The sequence below is a fragment of the Tasmannia lanceolata genome, unplaced genomic scaffold, assembly GCF_043159265.1.
Source record: "Tasmannia lanceolata isolate RefF3 unplaced genomic scaffold, GAP_Taslan_0.1 ptg000015l, whole genome shotgun sequence".
NCBI lineage: Eukaryota > Viridiplantae > Streptophyta > Magnoliopsida > Canellales > Winteraceae > Tasmannia > Tasmannia lanceolata.
In genome coordinates, this window is record NW_027518692.1 from 34,859,912 (window position 1) to 34,878,831 (window position 18,920).

The following is an 18,920-nucleotide window of genomic DNA, read 5'->3' on the forward strand; positions in this document are numbered from 1 at the left end:
TAGGGGTGAATTTATCACTGCCCTTATTTATTGCTTCATTCACCTAAATCCTAATCTTTCAATTTGTGGATGTTTATATATGAGTGGTCCCTCCCTTTTTCTTTACATTTAAATACAATAAGAAAGTTGTTGGAGTGGATCCCTCCCATTTGAGGGTACCCACTTTTTTGTAGTTACGAGTATGTGTGAGTGTGTGCATTAAATGCATGTGTAATCCTTATATTAAAAGCCCGAATCCTTAACAATTCATTCCACTCTTTGCCAAAAATTCCATCCATATCTCATGCCACTTTCTTCATCCCGTAATGATTTTTGATCGAAATTGTTGCTTCTTTTTAAGAGTATTCTCGACAGTTCACACTGATTTTTACCCCTCTATAATGCGTCCAAAATCTGCCAATTTTGTTGATTCCTAACTTTTCCCATGTTTTGCTAAAAAATTTCTTATGTTCAGTTTTAATTCCTTTGAAATTTCCCATGCCTCTGCAGATACTACCAAAAGAAAGCCAGCTGTATCTTGCTTTAATGCCTCTTTGTTCGTATCCTGCCACCTATTTTCCTTACTTTATTGAAACTATGATAAATTCATCCCCTTCTACTACAATATTCACCCCTGTTTTTCAAAATCGACTTCACAGCGCACACCATAGGATGATTCAAGCCGTCCATTTGATGGGCCACAATGTAAATAGGTTGTGCCCCAAAAAATCATTTCCATAGGATCATCTTGGCCGTCCAATCTATAGAGGTTTGATTATATGGTGTTTTTCTATAGACCAGAGGGCTAGGATCATCCTATGGAAATGATTTTTGAGGCAAAACCTATTTAATATGTGGCCCATCAAATGGACGGTTTGGACCATCCTAAGCTGTGGGCTCTATAGTCCATTTTGAAAAGTAGGGGTGAATTTATCACTGCCCTTATTTATTGCTTCATTCACCTAAATCCTAATCTTTCAATTTGTGGATGTTTATATATGAGTGGTCCCTCCCTTTTTCTTTACATTTAAATACAATAAGAAAGTTGTTGGAGTGGATCCCTCCCATTTGAGGGTACCCACTTTTTTGTAGTTACGAGTATGTGTGAGTGTGTGCATTAAATGCATGTGTAATCCTTATATTAAAAGCCCGAATCCTTAACAATTCATTCCACTCTTTGCCAAAAATTCCATCCATATCTCATGCCACTTTCTTCATCCCGTAATGATTTTTGATCGAAATTGTTGCTTCTTTTTAAGAGTATTCTCGACAGTTCACACTGATTTTTACCCCTCTATAATGCGTCCAAAATCTGCCAATTTTGTTGATTCCTAACTTTTCCCATGTTTTGCTAAAAAATTTCTTATGTTCAGTTTTAATTCCTTTGAAATTTCCCATGCCTCTGCAGATACTACCAAAAGAAAGCCAGCTGTATCTTGCTTTAATGCCTCTTTGTTCGTATCCTGCCACCTATTTTCCTTACTTTATTGAAACTATGATAAATTCATCCCCTTCTACTACAATATTCACCCCTGTTTTTCAAAATCGACTTCACAGCGCACACCATAGGATGATTCAAGCCGTCCATTTGATGGGCCACAATGTAAATAGGTTGTGCCCCAAAAAATCATTTCCATAGGATCATCCTGGCCGTCCAATCTATAGAGGTTTGATTATATGGTGTTTTTCTATAGACCAGAGGGCTAGGATCATCCTATGGAAATGATTTTTGAGGCAAAACCTATTTAATATGTGGCCCATCAAATGGACGGTTTGGACCATCCTAAGCTGTGGGCTCTATAGTCCATTTTGAAAAGTAGGGGTGAATTTATCACTGCCCTTATTTATTGCTTCATTCACCTAAATCCTAATCTTTCAATTTGTGGATGTTTATATATGAGTGGTCCCTCCCTTTTTCTTTACATTTAAATACAATAAGAAAGTTGTTGGAGTGGATCCCTCCCATTTGAGGGTACCCACTTTTTTGTAGTTACGAGTATGTGTGAGTGTGTGCATTAAATGCATGTGTAATCCTTATATTAAAAGCCCGAATCCTTAACAATTCATTCCACTCTTTGCCAAAAATTACATCCATATCTCATGCCACTTTCTTCATCCCGTAATGATTTTTGATCGAAATTGTTGCTTCTTTTTAAGAGTATTCTCGACAGTTCACATCGATTTTTACCCCTCTATAATGCGTCCAAAATCTGCCAATTTTGTTGATTCCTAACTTTTCCCATGTTTTGCTAAAATTCTTCTTATGTTCAGTTTTAATTCCTTTGAAATTTCCCATGCCTCTGCAGATACTACAAAAAGAAAGCCAGCTGTATCTTGCTTTAATGCCTCTTTGTTCGTATCCTGCCACCTATTTTCCTTACTTTATTGAAACTATGATAAATTCATCCCCTTCTACTACAATATTCACCCCTGTTTTTCAAAATCGACTTCACAGCGCACACCATAGGATGATTCAAGCCGTCCATTTGATGGGCCACAATGTAAATAGGTTGTGCCCCAAAAAATCATTTCCATAGGATGATCCTGGCCGTCCAATCTATAGAGGTTTGATTATATGGTGTTTTTCTATAGACCAGAGGGCTAGGATCATCCTATGGAAATGATTTTTGGGGCAAAACCTATTTAATATGTGGCCCATCAAATGGACGGTTTGGACCATCCTAAGCTGTGGGCTGTATAGTCCATTTTGAAAAGTAGGGGTGAATTTATTACTGCCCTTATTTATTGCTTCATTCACCTAAATCCTAATCTTTAAATTTGTGGATGTTTATATACATGCCTTTTGCGATGGGCCCTAGAAAATCCCTTTAATAATTGGCAAGGGTTTCGCTAGCCACCTTCACAGAAAGCCATTTCGCGCCCCTCCTTTGCCTCGAATTTTTTGGCAGATTTTGTCTTATCTTATTTATTGATGTGGCTCTCATCCCATGCAAGGGCGCGAAATGGCTTTCTGCAAAGGTGGCTAGCGAATCCCAATGTACACAAACTCAACTGTGGAAGGTTATTCGGTTCCCAAAACGGGTAATTATAAATGTAGAAGAATATAATAAGGTGAGTCGTGGCCACCCAGCTCTGATATATCTAGGAGTACTCCTTTCATGCTGCTAGTGGTGGCCCTAGGAAGAAAATGAGGCTAATATATCATTTCTGGAATATAAAATGAACGTACTTTGATGATGTGGATCCATAACGCTACCCTTGCCGCTGATTTTTGCAAGGGCGCCCTTCACTTTAGCATTCCTCATGGTCATGTTTTGTGATTTTTCATGTCCTTTGGGAAAGTAAAAGGTCGCACAACACAGCAGTAAGAGGCAGCCGATCATGAACATAATTCGTCAGTCCAGATGTAAGATGATGAACAGTACTTTGGTAGAACTCAAGAAGAATTAGGTGGTCATTCATTTTCCCCACCCACTTTGACCTTGTATTTTTTTCGGGTTCTGGTTTGCAAGTGGCCTTGAAATAAAGAAGAAATATCAAGCATCCTTCTCCTCCCAAGTCTTTCCTCCAGCCCTCCTTTGCAGTGATTGAATTCGATCTGATCAACTTATGAGTAATAAGCTTGGCCAAAATCTGTTTTAAAAATGTAGCGGGCAATTAAATAAAGGATAGTAGAATTTACGAGCCCTCAAGATTCGAGTTAGGGTCAATTGAAGATCTTGATAAATTCGATAAATCCGATTCGATCACATGCAAAGAAATGACATAGTAGAAATAAACAAACCACAAGATACGAACACGAGTTTTTACGTAGTTCGGTCAAGATGCCTGCATTTGCAGGTGACATAACGGATCGATATTCACTATTAGAAAGCAAAAATATATGAAGACAATGGATCAGCCCAAAAATGGATCAGACTCACTTCTCTTTCTCTCTCAATAAAGACCGTACATAAAAAAGAGAACAAAAGGCCCTCTCAATCTCATGAGAAATCCTAAGAAAAATCTCTCTCTCTCTCTCTCTCTCTCTCTCTCTCTCTCTCTCTCTCTCTCTCTCTCTCTCGTCCAATTAGGACAATTTCAAACCTACTCCCGCCTTTCTCTCTATAGTCTAACTAAGAAAATAAGAGAGAGTGCCACTTCTTTCTTGCATAGGAAATAAGACAAATCCAACATTGGCCTAGTCCAATTAGGACAATTCATACATCATATTGGCCTAGTCCAATTAGGACAATTTCAAACAGTCATTGGACTACTCTCTCTCTCTCTCCTAGTTTAATTAGGACAATTTCAAACCATCATTGGCCTTTTGATGCACCGGTACACATCATTGAGTCTACCGAGTCCTCTCGATTCAAATAACACACGGAATGTGGGCTGATGTTTGGAGAAATTACGGATTGCGGGCACCTTTTAAAATAAGAACAAAAAACGGGCTAATCTTCAAAATCGGGTTGGAAAAAGACCTTGATACCCTTCTGACATCAACAGAAACGTCATTCAACTTCCTTTTTCATTACTCCCCATTAAATTAGCGCTTTTCACGATGCTTCTTTTGGTTCGTCTGAATGTGTATTTGAACCGACAGAACCTTGGGTTAGTTTCTATCTTGGCCGTTGGAAATAACTAGAGACGGATGGATGCTTGACACGTGTTGGAAAACTTTTAGGAACACTGACAACCCAAAGTCAATCATTATCTTTTCTCACTTCTCTTTTGGCTTAGAACGGTAACATTATTGAATACGTCTCTTTTGGCTTAGAACGACGACATTATTGAATATTTTATTATTTCTCACGTCTCTTTTGGCTGAGAACGCCGCCGGATTCTAGAGTACACCGCTGAAATATTAGGGGGTACGCCGGCGCAAATAATGGGGTACACTGGAGTAAATAATGAGGAACAAAAGAGAAGGGAAAAGAATTCATAGTTACGCCGGCAGAAATAGGGTGTAAGCGGAAATAGGGTGTGTATGCCGGCGGAATTTATCGGTACACCAGCGTAAATAATGAGGACCAAATGAGAAGGGAAAAAGAATTCATGGGTACACCGGCGGAAATAAGGTGTACGCCGGCTGAATTCATGGGTATGCAGGCGTAAATAATGAGGACCAAAAGAGAAGTGAAAAGACTCTAAGCCAAAAGAGACGTATTCAATAACGTTACCGTTCTAAGCCAAAAGAGAAGTGAGAAAAGATAACTTCAACATTCCAAAAGTATTCAATAACGTCAGCGCTCCAAAAAGTTTTCCAAAACGTGTCAAGCATCCATCCGTCTCTAGTTATTTTCGACGGCCAAGATAGAAACGAACCCAAGGTTCTGTCGGTTCAAATACACATTCAAACGAACCAAACGAAGCCTCGTGAGGCATGCCAATTTAATAGGCAGTAATGAAAAAGGAGGATTTTGTCGATGTCAGAAGGGTATCAAGGTCTTTTTACCACCCGATTTTGAAGATTAGCCCGTGTTTCATTCTTGTTTTAAAAGGTGCCAGCAATCCGTAATTTCTCCAAACATCAACCCACATTCCGTACTTTTCTCATAACACAATTAATGTACGTGTATAGCTGCTAACCAGTTGACTCCCTTAGTCAACCCTAGAGAGGGATCTTGATCCGTCTTCTCTATCCTAGTTGTGACCATTACCTCATCACCATCTGCACCATGGAAATCACTAGCATGAGCCTTTGCACCACCTGTAAAGATACCATCTTCTAGTACTTTCCATCCGTGCATCAATTCTAATCAAGATCTCAGGAACACTAGTTAGTGTATGCCCAACCAGATGATACAACTCTCTGCGCTTCTCACCTTTCATTAGGACCATGCAGCCATATGTGATTTTCATGACTTTACGTTTAATTGTAGTCCTGCAACCCATGCAACCCATCGAGCCCAACTGACCAATCACAATTAGATCCCTTTGTGCCTTTGGGACATGTCTCCCCATCAAAATAGCCCACCACTCCATCAACCGTTTTTTTTATATTTTAACCATCCCAACTAGACCTGGCAAACGAGTGGGTCGGGCCGGGTCAACCCGCGGGTGGTGCGGGTGCGGGTCACACGGGTTAGAATTTTGGTGACGCGCATTTTTGCGGGTCAGAAATTTGATGACCCAAGCGGCCCGCGGGTGGGCCGGGTTAACCCGCGGGTCACCCGCAATTATAAGCAAATATAATATGGGATTTAAATTCTCCTGATTTGACGTGATTTGTAATAACTCTACACATGTTTGTCGTATTTTTCTCGTTATTTTATAATTACATAACCATTTATCCGTAATTTTTCATCTAAAACTTTATAACTCAGTTATTTACTTTTCTTTTGTGTAATGATTATGTTTTTTTTACTTTTTCTTTTGCTAGAAACCTTCGCCCTCTGTGCGCATCTTTGCACAGCGTTAAAAAAAAAAAAACGAAATGTTACCAACACTGCTGAGGGCACTCTCACTTTTTTAAAGGTATGGTATGGCCCACACCATCGGATGATCCAAACCGTCCATTAGATGGGCCATAGGCAAAATAGGTTATACTCCAAAAATCATTTACATCTGATGATTTTCCAAGAGCTGATAACATTCTCCAATAAATTCTTAAAAATTACTTTAAAATGCGGGTGCCCGAGGGTACCCGCGGGTTGACCCGGCCCAACCCATGTTTTTGCGGGTTGGGTTGCCCGCGGGTCAAATTTTGGTGGGTCACTAAAACCCAGACCCGTGCCCGCAAATTTGCGGGTGGGCCGGGTCAACCCGCGGGCATGGGTCGGTTTTGCCAGGTCTAATCCCAACCCCATGGCATCACAAGGGGATCCATCATCTAATAACATAACTCCTGCCTTTCTGTGTTGGTACTTAGCAAATATGAACAAAACAGTCAGAATCTAAAAATCACTCATCAGCATGAGACACAGTACATGTAACTTTGGAGATTCTGAGTACACATGCATGGATCCCAACCCCCATGTCATCACAAGGGGATCCATCATCTAATAACATAACTCCTGCCTTTCTGTGTTGGTACTTAGCAAATATGAACAAAACAGTCATAATCTAAAAATCACTCATCAGCATGAGATACAGTACATGTAACTTTGGATATTCTGAGTACATCTCCATGTAAGTTGTCTTAATCCCCTATTATTAGGAAGCCACAAGAGAGTCCCTTTCATGAAAAGAAAACAACAATCCCAACAGTAATTATAATGAGGCGCCCATTATTTTATTAGACACGTTGACATGATTTTGTGATTGAATACTGCCCTAGTTGTAGATCTCCTACTACTCAAAATCAAACCAAAATCCCAAACATAACAATGAATAAAATGTAATCCCCTTATGTTGTTAAACATAGAAGATCAAAATACTCTGTAAGGCAACACTTCACATCCATCGACAAAGGATACTCATTATCAGACACATTGACATGATTTTTTTATCTATAGGAAATTCAAAGCAATGAATGATTGGGATCAATCAAAGACGGGAGACACCACACTGCATTAAAGTGACATAATGCCATACTAAACCACAATACAAGAAAAAGGGCCTATAGCGACAGTCCTTTTGCATTTTATATAGTTGAAACAAGACCCATGAATTCCTGGTCGGACTCTAACACATTCATCACCCCGGGCGACAGACACATCTCCAAATCCACACTCCCTCCTCCTTCAACCCCAGGATAAGAAGACACCTTCCCATCAAATTTATTAGCAGACCCACTCCTCGCCCCCATGGCTTTTCCCCACCCAAATTCATTCCCATACATATCAAACCTCGGCGAACCTCCCACCATCACACTGCACCCATCAAAATCACTAGTATGATAAACATAAGGATCCTTAATCCAACTCTCCAACGCCCCTCGCACCACCCCATCTGTGTGCTCCACCACACGCCGGTGCAACTCCTCCGCTGCCCATGCAACATCTCTAGAAAGCAATTCACCCACTGTTGTCGTCACGATTATCGCTTGGATGCAATTTCCAAAGTAATCACTTGACAAAGGAGGATCTAATCTTATTCGATTGTTGATAGCGAGGCTGCAACTTGTTTTCTGATCGACTGGAAGATCTCGAGAACGCGTTATAGCTCTCCATACGTGTGCACACAAGGCCTGAAAGGAGGAGATCTTTTCTTTTTTGTAATTTTCATTTGCTTTCTTCTTCAAAATCGCCATGGATTTCTGTGAGAAATGGAAGATTTTCTCTTTTAAGGGTAAAGGAGGAGTGTATCTTTCTATGAATTCTTGTGGGTTGGTGAAAGGAATAATGGAGATTAGGGTTTTGTCCATGTGAGGGAGGAACCAACGCTGGATGATTGGGGGACGAGAGATTTGGTCACAAGGTTTTAATCCTTTTGTTCTTGATATTTCAGACCACATGTGGAAGAAATGCCAGAAAGAAGTTCCATCCCCGACGACATGGTTGAAAGAACATCCGACGAAGACGCCGTCAACGAGCTCTGTTAACTGAACCACGAGGAGAGGGAAGGAATGGCCGTCATGACTGACAGCTTCGTCGAGGGCGAAGAACGATTTCACGACGTGGGTCATGTCTATTGGGCCGAGTATGTTATCCACAGTTACATTTTCAGCCATGGCGTGGATGAATTCTACTCCTTGGCCATTACAGTCTATGAAAACAAAGGATGATGAAGATGAAGAAGAATGCTTTTTAGTTACAAGACGGCCCGCGAGGGGGAAGAAGTGGACTAGTACACGAGAAAGAGAGTGTTTGAGTTGATCAACAATGGGTTCTTTTTCTTTTTGTTCTTTTTCTTTATAGAAGAGGAGACCCTTTTGAATGTAGTGAGTGGAGAGCATGGCAAGATCCCATGGTGTCAACTCAATGCTTGATGGTTCTTCTTCTAAGACATGTCTTTGTGGTTTGATTGTACATCTCGAGATGTAACGGACTACTTGTGTACAAGGCATTCTTATGGAATTAGGGTTGATGGAGAAGAGGAGGAAGAAGAAGATGAGAGGTGAGACAAAAGTAAAACAATTTGGTTCTTATGGAGGCTGCCTAGTGATTGTGGTTGTTGCTTTCTTTATCTGCGTGTCAAACCATTCAAAGTTGCTTATGTAACTAGCTATCAAATAAGAACATGAAGAGGAACTGAAGCTATCACAAACTCACTGCCACACGTCCATATAGGACATAAACTTTTGTCTGTATCTAGATTTCCATTTTTCTCAAAAGATAACACAAATCAAGTCACAAATTACATACAGTAATCATGGTACTTTTAGCAGATTTTGTATCGTTTAATTCATCTGAGGTGGCTGTTCTCTAGTGAAAAAGTAAGCCCCAAAATGGTTTTATGAGAAATTGCCTTGCCTACCCATTCCCACTGTGGATTGTGTTGTTTCACTGTTTCCATTTTTGTAGAGTGACCTTACAGTACAAACAAATCTCTTCAAAACAAAGGTGTGCCAATTCTTTACATTTAAATTCAATAAGAAAGTTACTAAATTATATTTAGAAACTTGTTAAGCTAGATGATAGAGGACACATGAATAACAAATGCAATACTTGAGAAAGATGAGCTAGATGGAAGCTCATTCCATCTACAAGGACACTGAAACTACCAGTTACTCCAAAAGCTTAAGCTATCGGAGAAGGCGTTTTATACTTTAACACTCCGCCTCACGTGTGACACCTCTTTCTTTTGGGTTGGCATACACGTGCCACATGTGGCCCCACTTTTGGGTTGCAACTAAAAGAATGAATAAAACTCATTAAGAGAGAGTCAAATTAACGTGGTTCGGCAATTTGCATACTCCACGAACAAGCCAAGCCTCTGCAATTTTTTATTAGGCTGAGAATTACATGGTTGATAGTAGAACCTACAGTAGATAGAGTTTTTGTTGAGAACAAAATGGAGGAGATAGCCTATAGCCTTTAGCCTTAAGAGATAGCCTTTTGAAGTCCACCAATAACAAACTACTTATATCCATGTCTTCATCCATGTACATGATGTCATGTACATCCATCCAGGCGACATGTATGACAATGGATATGGGGTTTCAATTTTCTTCTACACCTATAACAATTGATTTTATATAAATAAGGGAGCTGGTCTCTGTTGCTATCTAATTGATCAACAGGAGATCAATCCCATCTAAGATTTGATCAACGATCTGGAGAGTCAGCCGAAGATCCACCCCAAATCAATTAGATCTCCTCATATAATACATAAAGGTATCTGATATCAGCACGACCATATTTTGACAATGGAGCAGCTTATTGTGTTTTACACTTCTCTTATTGGCTTCTGAGAGCTGTTTGGAAATTGTAATACTTTTTCCACTCGTTAGAACATGTAAAACAAGGTGAGTCCGCCCCATTATCAAACCATGATGGTGCGGATATCAATTCACTATATAAATTTCAATATGTTTGGTCATGTTAGAATATTTCAACCCTCATCCAACAGAGGCAATCAAAAGGCTGGAGTCCAGTCCAACCCAAGTTGCACCTCTGGCCAAGTTTTCATATTTTGCATATATAATCAAGCCACTGCCCTTATTAGGTTCCACCCTAGATCTTTGATCCAACGACAACAGACTTTTTTAGAGTCTGTCATTGGATCAAATATCAAGGGTGGCACCTATGTCATGTCACTACCACCCAATAAAAGAGAGAGAGAGGCTGTATAAACACATAAAAGGTGGTACAATGGAAGCCCGCCCTGATATTTGATCCAACGGTAGATTCTCAAAAAGTAAACTGCCTTTGGATTATTAAAAAAAAAAAGATGACATATGAGTACGTGTTCGTACACCCTTTCATTATACAAGAGAAATTATATGGTGCCCCGCCGTCGAGTCTAGTGTGGGTTATACCATAAAAGTAGTACCGCCCTCGATGTTTGATCGCAGTCCCTAAAAAGTAGTCTGCTGGACTTCCGGGTCGGGCACCATATAATTTCCCCATCGTATAATTTCTCACAATCTTCGAACTTTCTAAAAAGGTGAGTTTTTATATGGTGTAAGCCCTTATAGTCCATAATTTTTAAAAAAAGTATTCTAAGGACCACATTGTAGGCTGACCCAAACCGTCCTTATGATGGAACACAACGTAAATAAACTTTGTTCCCAACTACTGAACCACATCAGGAAATGATTTTTGGGGCACAACCTATTTACATTGTAACCCATCAAATGGATGGTTTGGATCATCCTTAAGTGTGTGGTCCGTACAATACTTTTTGGAAAAGACTACAAGCCCTACAATATAAAATCTCCTAAAAAGGCAACTCATTGATTGACGATGCATGCAATTACTTAAGCGAGAAATGATATGTACACACCCCTTTCCATCATTTCTATTCCCTCCTGCCCCTTAAAAACAAACATAAGGGAGGCGGTGTACAAATGGTGGAAAAATCAAATTTGGGTTGTGTTAGAGTTAGAATGACGAAAAGATGACCACATTTTTGCTTCCTAAGTTTTGACCGTTTCCCATTTACATCGCAAAAACAAATCCAAAAAGGGTGTTTGGTAGCGTGCAAACTCGCTTCTCTTCTGTTCTCTCATCTCTCTCTCTCTCTCTCTCTCTCTCTCTCTGCATCGAGAGAGAGACGGAGAAACAAAGAAGTCATGGGTGAAGAAGAGGTGGAGGCAGAAATTGATCGCCTCCCCGTTGATCTTCTCGCCCATATCTTTGTTCTCCTCTCTTCTTTCAAAGATTTAGCCCAGTTACTATACTCCCACAACCTCTATTTCTCTTTAAATTTCTCTTCCTTAGTTTTTTTTTTCTTCACCTGACCCATGTTCTCTTTTTTTCTTTTACAGAGCAAGTATTGTTTGCAAAAAATGGAAACAGGGTGTGGAACGGTCTATAGCCAGAAAAGAGAGGCTGAGCTTTGCTGATTGGAAAATGGACGATGATTCCACTGCCCGACTCGTTCGCATGGCTTATAGTCTCAAGGAGCTCGACATGTAATCAATTTCATCTCAATTCCCCCAAATTCTTCTTTTTTCTCTCTATGCATTTCTATTTTTCTTTCTGGGTTTTTTGTTTTCTTTTGATTTAGCACAAATCCCCTTGTACAATCTAGTTAGTTCCATGTCGTCTTTTCATCTTTAATGCAATTTTACTTTTGATAGTCACATAAAGAATTGTTCATATAATCCCAAGAAATCCAAGCAAAATTTTACCTTTTGTGGATTTTGGCATGGATTTCATAGTGACAAGGGTGACACATCACCATACATGCATTGATTAACAAAGAGATATCCCTGGTAGTCTCCTGGGAAGTCAATATTGGCAACCAAACAAGGGATTTTGTTGACATGACAGCCAAATGGCAAGCAAAACCCCTAAGCTATCCAGGCTTTTTTGCAACCAAACGCAAGTCTCATAAGAAAAAACACACCAGCTATAGAACAAGCAAAAGTGAATCAAACCCTCTTTTTTTGTTCTAGAAGCACCTTTGATTTTGAATGATAATGTTCTAATTCAAACGTTTCACTGTTTGGGCAGTTGCGTAATGAATCTCTTATTTCATATAGCGAGTTCTTGTAAGTAATTTCATTATGTTTTCCACCAAACACCGAGAACTTGATAGTTACACCTACAAGCTAAACAATATATTTTTGTTTCTGCTTTTCTGAAAGGAGAATCACCATTTCTGTTTCTCTATGAAAACTACTTGAAATGTTCCAGTGAAACAAGAGAAGAGAAGAGAATTAGGGGTCAGTTTGGTTGTGTTGCATCTTTGGTGCAAGAGTGGACCCAAAATGCATTTGGATTGCACACCCAAACTAATCGTAGTGATTATTATTATTATGTGTTTTGGGAAATTCTAAAACACAGAAGACAGAATTGGGTTGCACGCCCTAACCGATCATAGTTACACCTACTAGCTAAACAATATACTTCGTTTCTGCTTTTACTAAAGGAGAATCAACATTTGTCTTTGTCTATGAAAACTACTTGAAATATTCTAGGCAAACTAGAAATATGACGCGTAAGAGGCACATGCCCTTCTTTATCTCCAAAAATGGTTTGTCCTAACCATCAAGCAACTACTTGGTATTCATTGTCAACTGAGTATGATCTTATAATCCCCTGTTCATTGATGTAATCATCAAATGCTACTTTACCTGGAATCCTAGACCAAGCCTGTGATAAATTCTGAATTTTGGCTAGCCTAGTATCAGATCTAATTTATTTTGTTGCTAGCAGATTGCACATCCGCAAGTGGAAGTATTGAAAAGTTCCATGTCAAACTGTTGATTTACCATACATATATGAAATGGTGCCTGTATTCTATTGAAACTTCTTTGCAACATGGATAAGAGAAATCCACAATATACTGTGGTCAAAATGTTGTAAAGCTGACTTGAACTTGCAAACTGCTGAGGTCAAATATAATTTCTAACAAAACACCTATTAATTATGGATGTATCCATCAGTGTACAATTTTGAAATTGATGTTATGTGCGGGAGTATGTTTCGCTGTGAACATGCCTTGCAATGTGGCTCCTCCCAGGTCATTGAAATTCTATAACTCACATCCATATTTTTCGTAAAAAATTCTATTGGAAGGAGTCTATCCATATCATCAGTGATATACGAAGTTTCCTAAGGCTACGCATCTCTCAGTTTGCACAGAAGTTTATTATGGAATTGGGTCGTAGATTTTTATATGCTTTGATAATATGTCAAGAAAGCAGAATAATTTAAACCCTGCTTTCAAGCACTCCTTTGAAGATTATATGTTAATTCAATAGTTTAGATGCTTTTATATCTAATTGGCTCTATTTTATTGTAGTTCACGGAGTTGTTGGGGATGCCAAATTACTGATGATGGACTGTACAAAGTATCTTTAGCAAAGTGTGTCAGCAATCTGACATCAATATCTCTGTGGGGTATGGCAGGGATCACAGACAAAGGTGTAGTCCAGCTGGTATGTGGCCTGGTAAAGTCTGTTTATTGTGTTCAATCTTACGAGTTCAAAGATAAATACCGATAAATCTTTTTATATTACTTTAATCCTTCAAAACATTAGAGTATCTGTATATCGGACAAGAATACTCCTATCAATCCCATGTATGCGAAATCGTTTAGGAAATACATTGGGAAACACTTGGCAAGCATTTGGAAAGTGGCAAGGAAGTGATTGGGAAACATGTGTGATATGCTTATAAAGCTCTATGATGATTGATAAAAACCATCTCTATTTTAAGATTACATTTTTTTAGAATAGGAAAAGCTAAGATATGGGTACTTCAAGCCCTCTTTAAATGTCAATTTTTGATAGAAAATGCAAATATATTTGAACCTGCATGGAAACATGGACACTTTGATTCTTCATAAGCGTTATGCAGACATTTCTGAAACAGTTGAACCCTGTTCCACAGATTCTTTACAAGTGCTGTTTTTTTGGTACAAAAAGATTAAAAAATTACACCAAGGTGGTATCTCTCAACCAAGAGCCCATAGTTTACTGAACGCAAGCTTTAACATGACTTGTTGCAGAAATTCACATTCCATCATCTCATATCCCTATCTAGCTTTAGATAGAGATGATCCTGGCCCATCATTCTTCTTTTCATACTACAAAAATTCTCCCTAGTTAGAATTATGTTATCCTGTATGTTTTGGCCTAGGACCAAAGTAATCTGGATGCTGGACAGGAGATATCAGCCTCTGAAGCAGTAGCCTCAGCTCATCTGTCATCACCTTACTAAGAATTTGTATATCATATTAGAAAGCTTAATTGGTTGGTAATGGGGTGATTCTCAGGGTTACTTTTCTTAGGGACTAAGACCATATACACATATTCATTCTCAGGGTTACTTTTCTTAGGGACTAAGACCATATACACTTTATTCATTCCTCTAAGTGCCTGGATTGAAAAGGTTTTAAATTTTACATGCAAGATCATCCCCTATCATTTGCCATATTTTCTTGAAGAAAATGGCCTGGTAACCATTTGGATCAAGAGCTTTCAACTCTGATTTAAAATGTGTTAAATATTGCTTGATCTTGTCATGCTCACAAGGACGATTCCCCTATCATTCATCAAATAAATAGTTTTATTCCTCCATCTTCTATTCAATGATGTGGCATGGAAAAAGCACATTTTAGTATCCCGGAACTCCACTTGAGATTTTTTATGTAAAATGTTGTCTTTTTTGCTTTAATAGGTTAAGAAGGCATTGCAGTTCATCCCTATCACAACATGTATTGCTCCATTTACTACCTTCTCGTTTATGTTGTTACTAAGTTTTCTTTACAATTTAACATTCCTAGTCTGCACATTTCCTACCACTTCCTTATTCCACCAAGTTAACGTTCTTGAAGTGTTTTTTCTGTTTGCAATAGATCATGAAAGAAGATCATCCATTATAGCTTTGTTTCCACTGCTGATTAGTTATCTCAAAGAACCTAGGATGATTGAACTAGAAGGCTTCAAATCTTAAAGGAGTTTTACATATATAGAATGAAGGACTAGTATATACAATCTTAGACACGTGATATGGGGACGAAAAAGTAAATATAAGAGCCAAGCATTCGAGAAGAGAATATGCCAACAAGAGTTAATTAGAGCTCTGTCTGTACTTTCCTTAATTAATCTTGGTACATCTCGGAAATTATGCCTCGTGAATGATGCTCCCACCCCACTCAACTCTATAAGATTACAATAATGCATCGAATTGCTAAATCCCTCATCTGCAGGGAACTAAACCCAATCCAAGTTCTTTTACTATGCATCATAGCATTGAACTCCCCGAGAATTAGCCCATCCACGTAGAGAATGATAGTTATTTGGCACATCTCAAAGAGAAATGAATTCCACAAAAGCAATTACCATTCACATTGTTCCAACAAGTGGTTCGCTTGCTAAGAAGTGCTGTGATAGTTCCTAATTTAACTTTTATGTTGAGATAAACAGAATTTAGATAAAACCAATGTTAGTACATATCTCTAGGCATCTCGTCAGTTCTTGACACTCGTTTCAAGTACTACAGTGGTGTAGGTGTGTGTGTGTGGGGGGGGGGGGGGGGGGGCACTCTATCTCCATCCACTCTGTTTATTTTAATCTTCTCTCATTGGATAAGGACAGCTTGGTGGGAAATTGCATCTGTTGATTAGAAAAGTTTAAAATAAAGGGAAGGATCATAGTTACCGGATTCACCATCCGCCCTCCGATCCGCGATCCGGGGTCGCACGATCCGAAACATGGTTCACTAACGACCCGGATCGCCAAAAATGACGAACCGCGGCGACCCGCGGGAGAGAAAGAGAGAGAGATGCATATAGACTAGAAGAGAGATGGAGAGAGCTACAAATTTTATATATTTTGGGTTGAATTGAAACTAGAGCTTTATTTTGAAAAAAATATGTAGGGCATACATGAGGTTTTTTTTTTTTTATTAAATGGATGTAGTATGGACTATAGAAGGATATTCATATATTCCAACGGGAACTTTCTTTTTGAAAAAATATGTATGACATACACGAGGTTTTTATATTTTGTGTATTAAATGTGTGTAGTGTGTAATATGGAATATATTCTTGTAAAAACATATGAAATTATATATATATATATATATATATATATATATATATATATATATATATATATATATACCATCGTACCCCGTACCCGTTCCCGTACCGCGTACCGGAACGGACAGCATTCCAGGTAACCTTGGGAAGGATACCAATATATATGTATAAAAAAGATGTGCAAAATATCAGTGCCCCACAGCATATTGAGTTTTGTACATTCTATGTTTTGCTATGAATGTGCATTTGGGTGTATCTTATGCTGTTCTCTTTTTTGGAGACTGCTGCTATTGCGCTCCACGCACCTTCTTCTATTTGACTTATGGCTTGTAAGGTTTCAATATGATGCAAATTTACAAAGTTATTTTCTTTTATTTGTTAGATGTATAGGTATTTCTGTATAATAATATGTTGGTTTAACTCAATGATATGCTTTCCCAAATGATAAGAATGACTGACTGTTTCTTATTTATCTTTTATGATTTACTCTTCTGTTATCATTCAGAAAAGGTGATTTACTCTTCTGTCTTATTATCACTTTTGTCTCTACAGGTTTCAAGAGCTATTTCCTTACAACACCTGAACATTGGTGGTACATTTATTACTGATGAATCTCTGTTTGCAATTGCAAATAACTGTCCACAATTGAAGGTAAAATTTCAGAAAACACTTCAATTTGAGATTTTTTTTTGTTAACCTGTTATTGATCACAATAGGATCCAGCTAGTATGAGGTGATAAAATGCTCTTTTTTCTGAATATTCTACAAGGTTTTGTTCAGTCGTCGAATAATTTTTCTTGTGGTTGTCAGTTGATGGTTGTATCCTTGTGGCTCTTTTAGATTGACATTCCTATTTCCTTGTAAAGAGGTTGAGAATGAAATTGTATTCCATGTACCATTTTGTGTATGGTCATAACATAATCATTCTATAAATATTTACAACCATTTTTTCCAAAAAAATAAAAAATAATTCACAACCATTTTTTGTCTTGCATCAAAATGGAGATCAAAAGAAACGGAATTATATGATACCATAGATTGCCATTCTTTTGATGAAAAAACACCCCGAGCTACTGTTTAGAAGAAATTCTATTTTACCCCATGTTAGACGGATTCTTTGGAATGGATGAAGTACCTGTGTCGGACACATGCCGGATTCCAATACTTCAGGATTCTCTGCGACACTTCTAGATTTATGTCTCTGTTTTTTGTCTGATTACTATTTTTTGTTGGTAGGTAAACTGGGATTGAACCTGAGACCTCAAGGTTGAGAGACAAAGCCTCATCCGTTGAGCTACAGGCCCAACCCCCTTTTCTGATTATTAGTATCACAACCTTACACTCACCACATGTTGTAAGACATTATACTTAGTTAACCTATTTAAATGATCAATATATTACTTGTTATAACCATATTATTATGTAAACAAAATTTAAAGTTGAGAATTGATTAAACTATTTGGCAAATCCACAAAACTTTCTTTTTGAGGTTTGCCGAATCCAACACCCGTACCCATATTGATGCAACATAGATTTTACCTCGTGGAATATGTTAAGGTGAAGTGCAACTTTTGATCAAATTGATTTTACAGCTAAATATTGTTTGATTGTGCAGGCTATTGTTCTGTGGAGTTGTCGCCATGTAACCGAGAGAGGGCTCGTTGTGCTTGTAAATAAATGTCGCAAGCTCAAATCGATCAATGTGTGGGGGATGAGAGTTCCCATGGACTGTTTCATAAGTTTGCTTGCAATCAGTCCTGCCCTTCAGATAAAACCTGGAGGACTGCATCAAAATGTCATAAGAGCTTCACTTTGGCCTGTCCTATAAGGTAATATATATGCATTTATGTAATTGATTCTTGCAAATCCTTTGCTTGTATCTATGATTTGGGACATTGTTGTTACTGTTGGACAAAGAATGTGGCTGTAAATATCAAAAATAAAAATAAAAAATGTGTTACAATTGGGGATTATTGGAATTGCTCTCTGTTGTAAAAAAGAAAAGGTTTCTGAAAATTTTTAGTAAGTTCTACTATGATTTGTTATATGGTGGGGCCCACTTTGTCATAGCGGGCACGCCTCAGCCTAAGTCAAATGGACGGATCAGATCTATCAAAGGTGAGACCCAATATGACACAGTGGGTGTGTCACCGTATCACAATGCGGTCCCACTTAGTTTTTTGAAAACCTCTACGATTGGAGGATTAGAATCATCACCCTATGGAGATTATTTTTTAGGGAATGATCTATTTAAGTCAAGGCCCGAGAAATGAATGGTTTAGATCATCAAATATTGTGGGTCCCACTTATTTTTAAGAAGAACTTATATAAAGATACAACTAACAGATGGGTGCCATTTTCCAATGAGTAAACCGTCTACCTGTTTATGCCTCACTATGGATGGCCCATGATGTAAAAAGCATTCACATCGGACATCTCTAACCATCTGA

At 38.4% G+C, this 18,920-nt stretch overlaps 2 protein-coding genes across 2 annotated transcripts; one reads left to right on the top strand and one right to left on the bottom strand.

The window, feature by feature from the left end:
- Positions 1-7,030: 7,030 nt before the first annotated feature.
- Positions 7,031-9,001, bottom strand: LOC143846095 (uncharacterized). The gene has a single exon (XM_077354511.1). It carries the CDS (start codon positions 8,873-8,875, stop codon positions 7,511-7,513), a length of 1,365 nt encoding a protein of 454 aa, XP_077210626.1. The 5' UTR covers positions 8,876-9,001; the 3' UTR covers positions 7,031-7,510.
- A 2,394-nt stretch (positions 9,002-11,395) lies between these two features.
- LOC143846826 (F-box/RNI-like superfamily protein) lies at positions 11,396-18,443 on the top strand. Its single transcript, XM_077355396.1, has 5 exons — positions 11,396-11,643; positions 11,741-11,887; positions 13,726-13,861; positions 17,023-17,121; positions 18,086-18,443. Exons 1-5 carry the CDS (start codon positions 11,546-11,548, stop codon positions 18,296-18,298), a joined length of 693 nt encoding a protein of 230 aa, XP_077211511.1. The 5' UTR covers positions 11,396-11,545; the 3' UTR covers positions 18,299-18,443.
- The last annotated feature ends 477 nt before the right edge of the window (positions 18,444-18,920 follow it).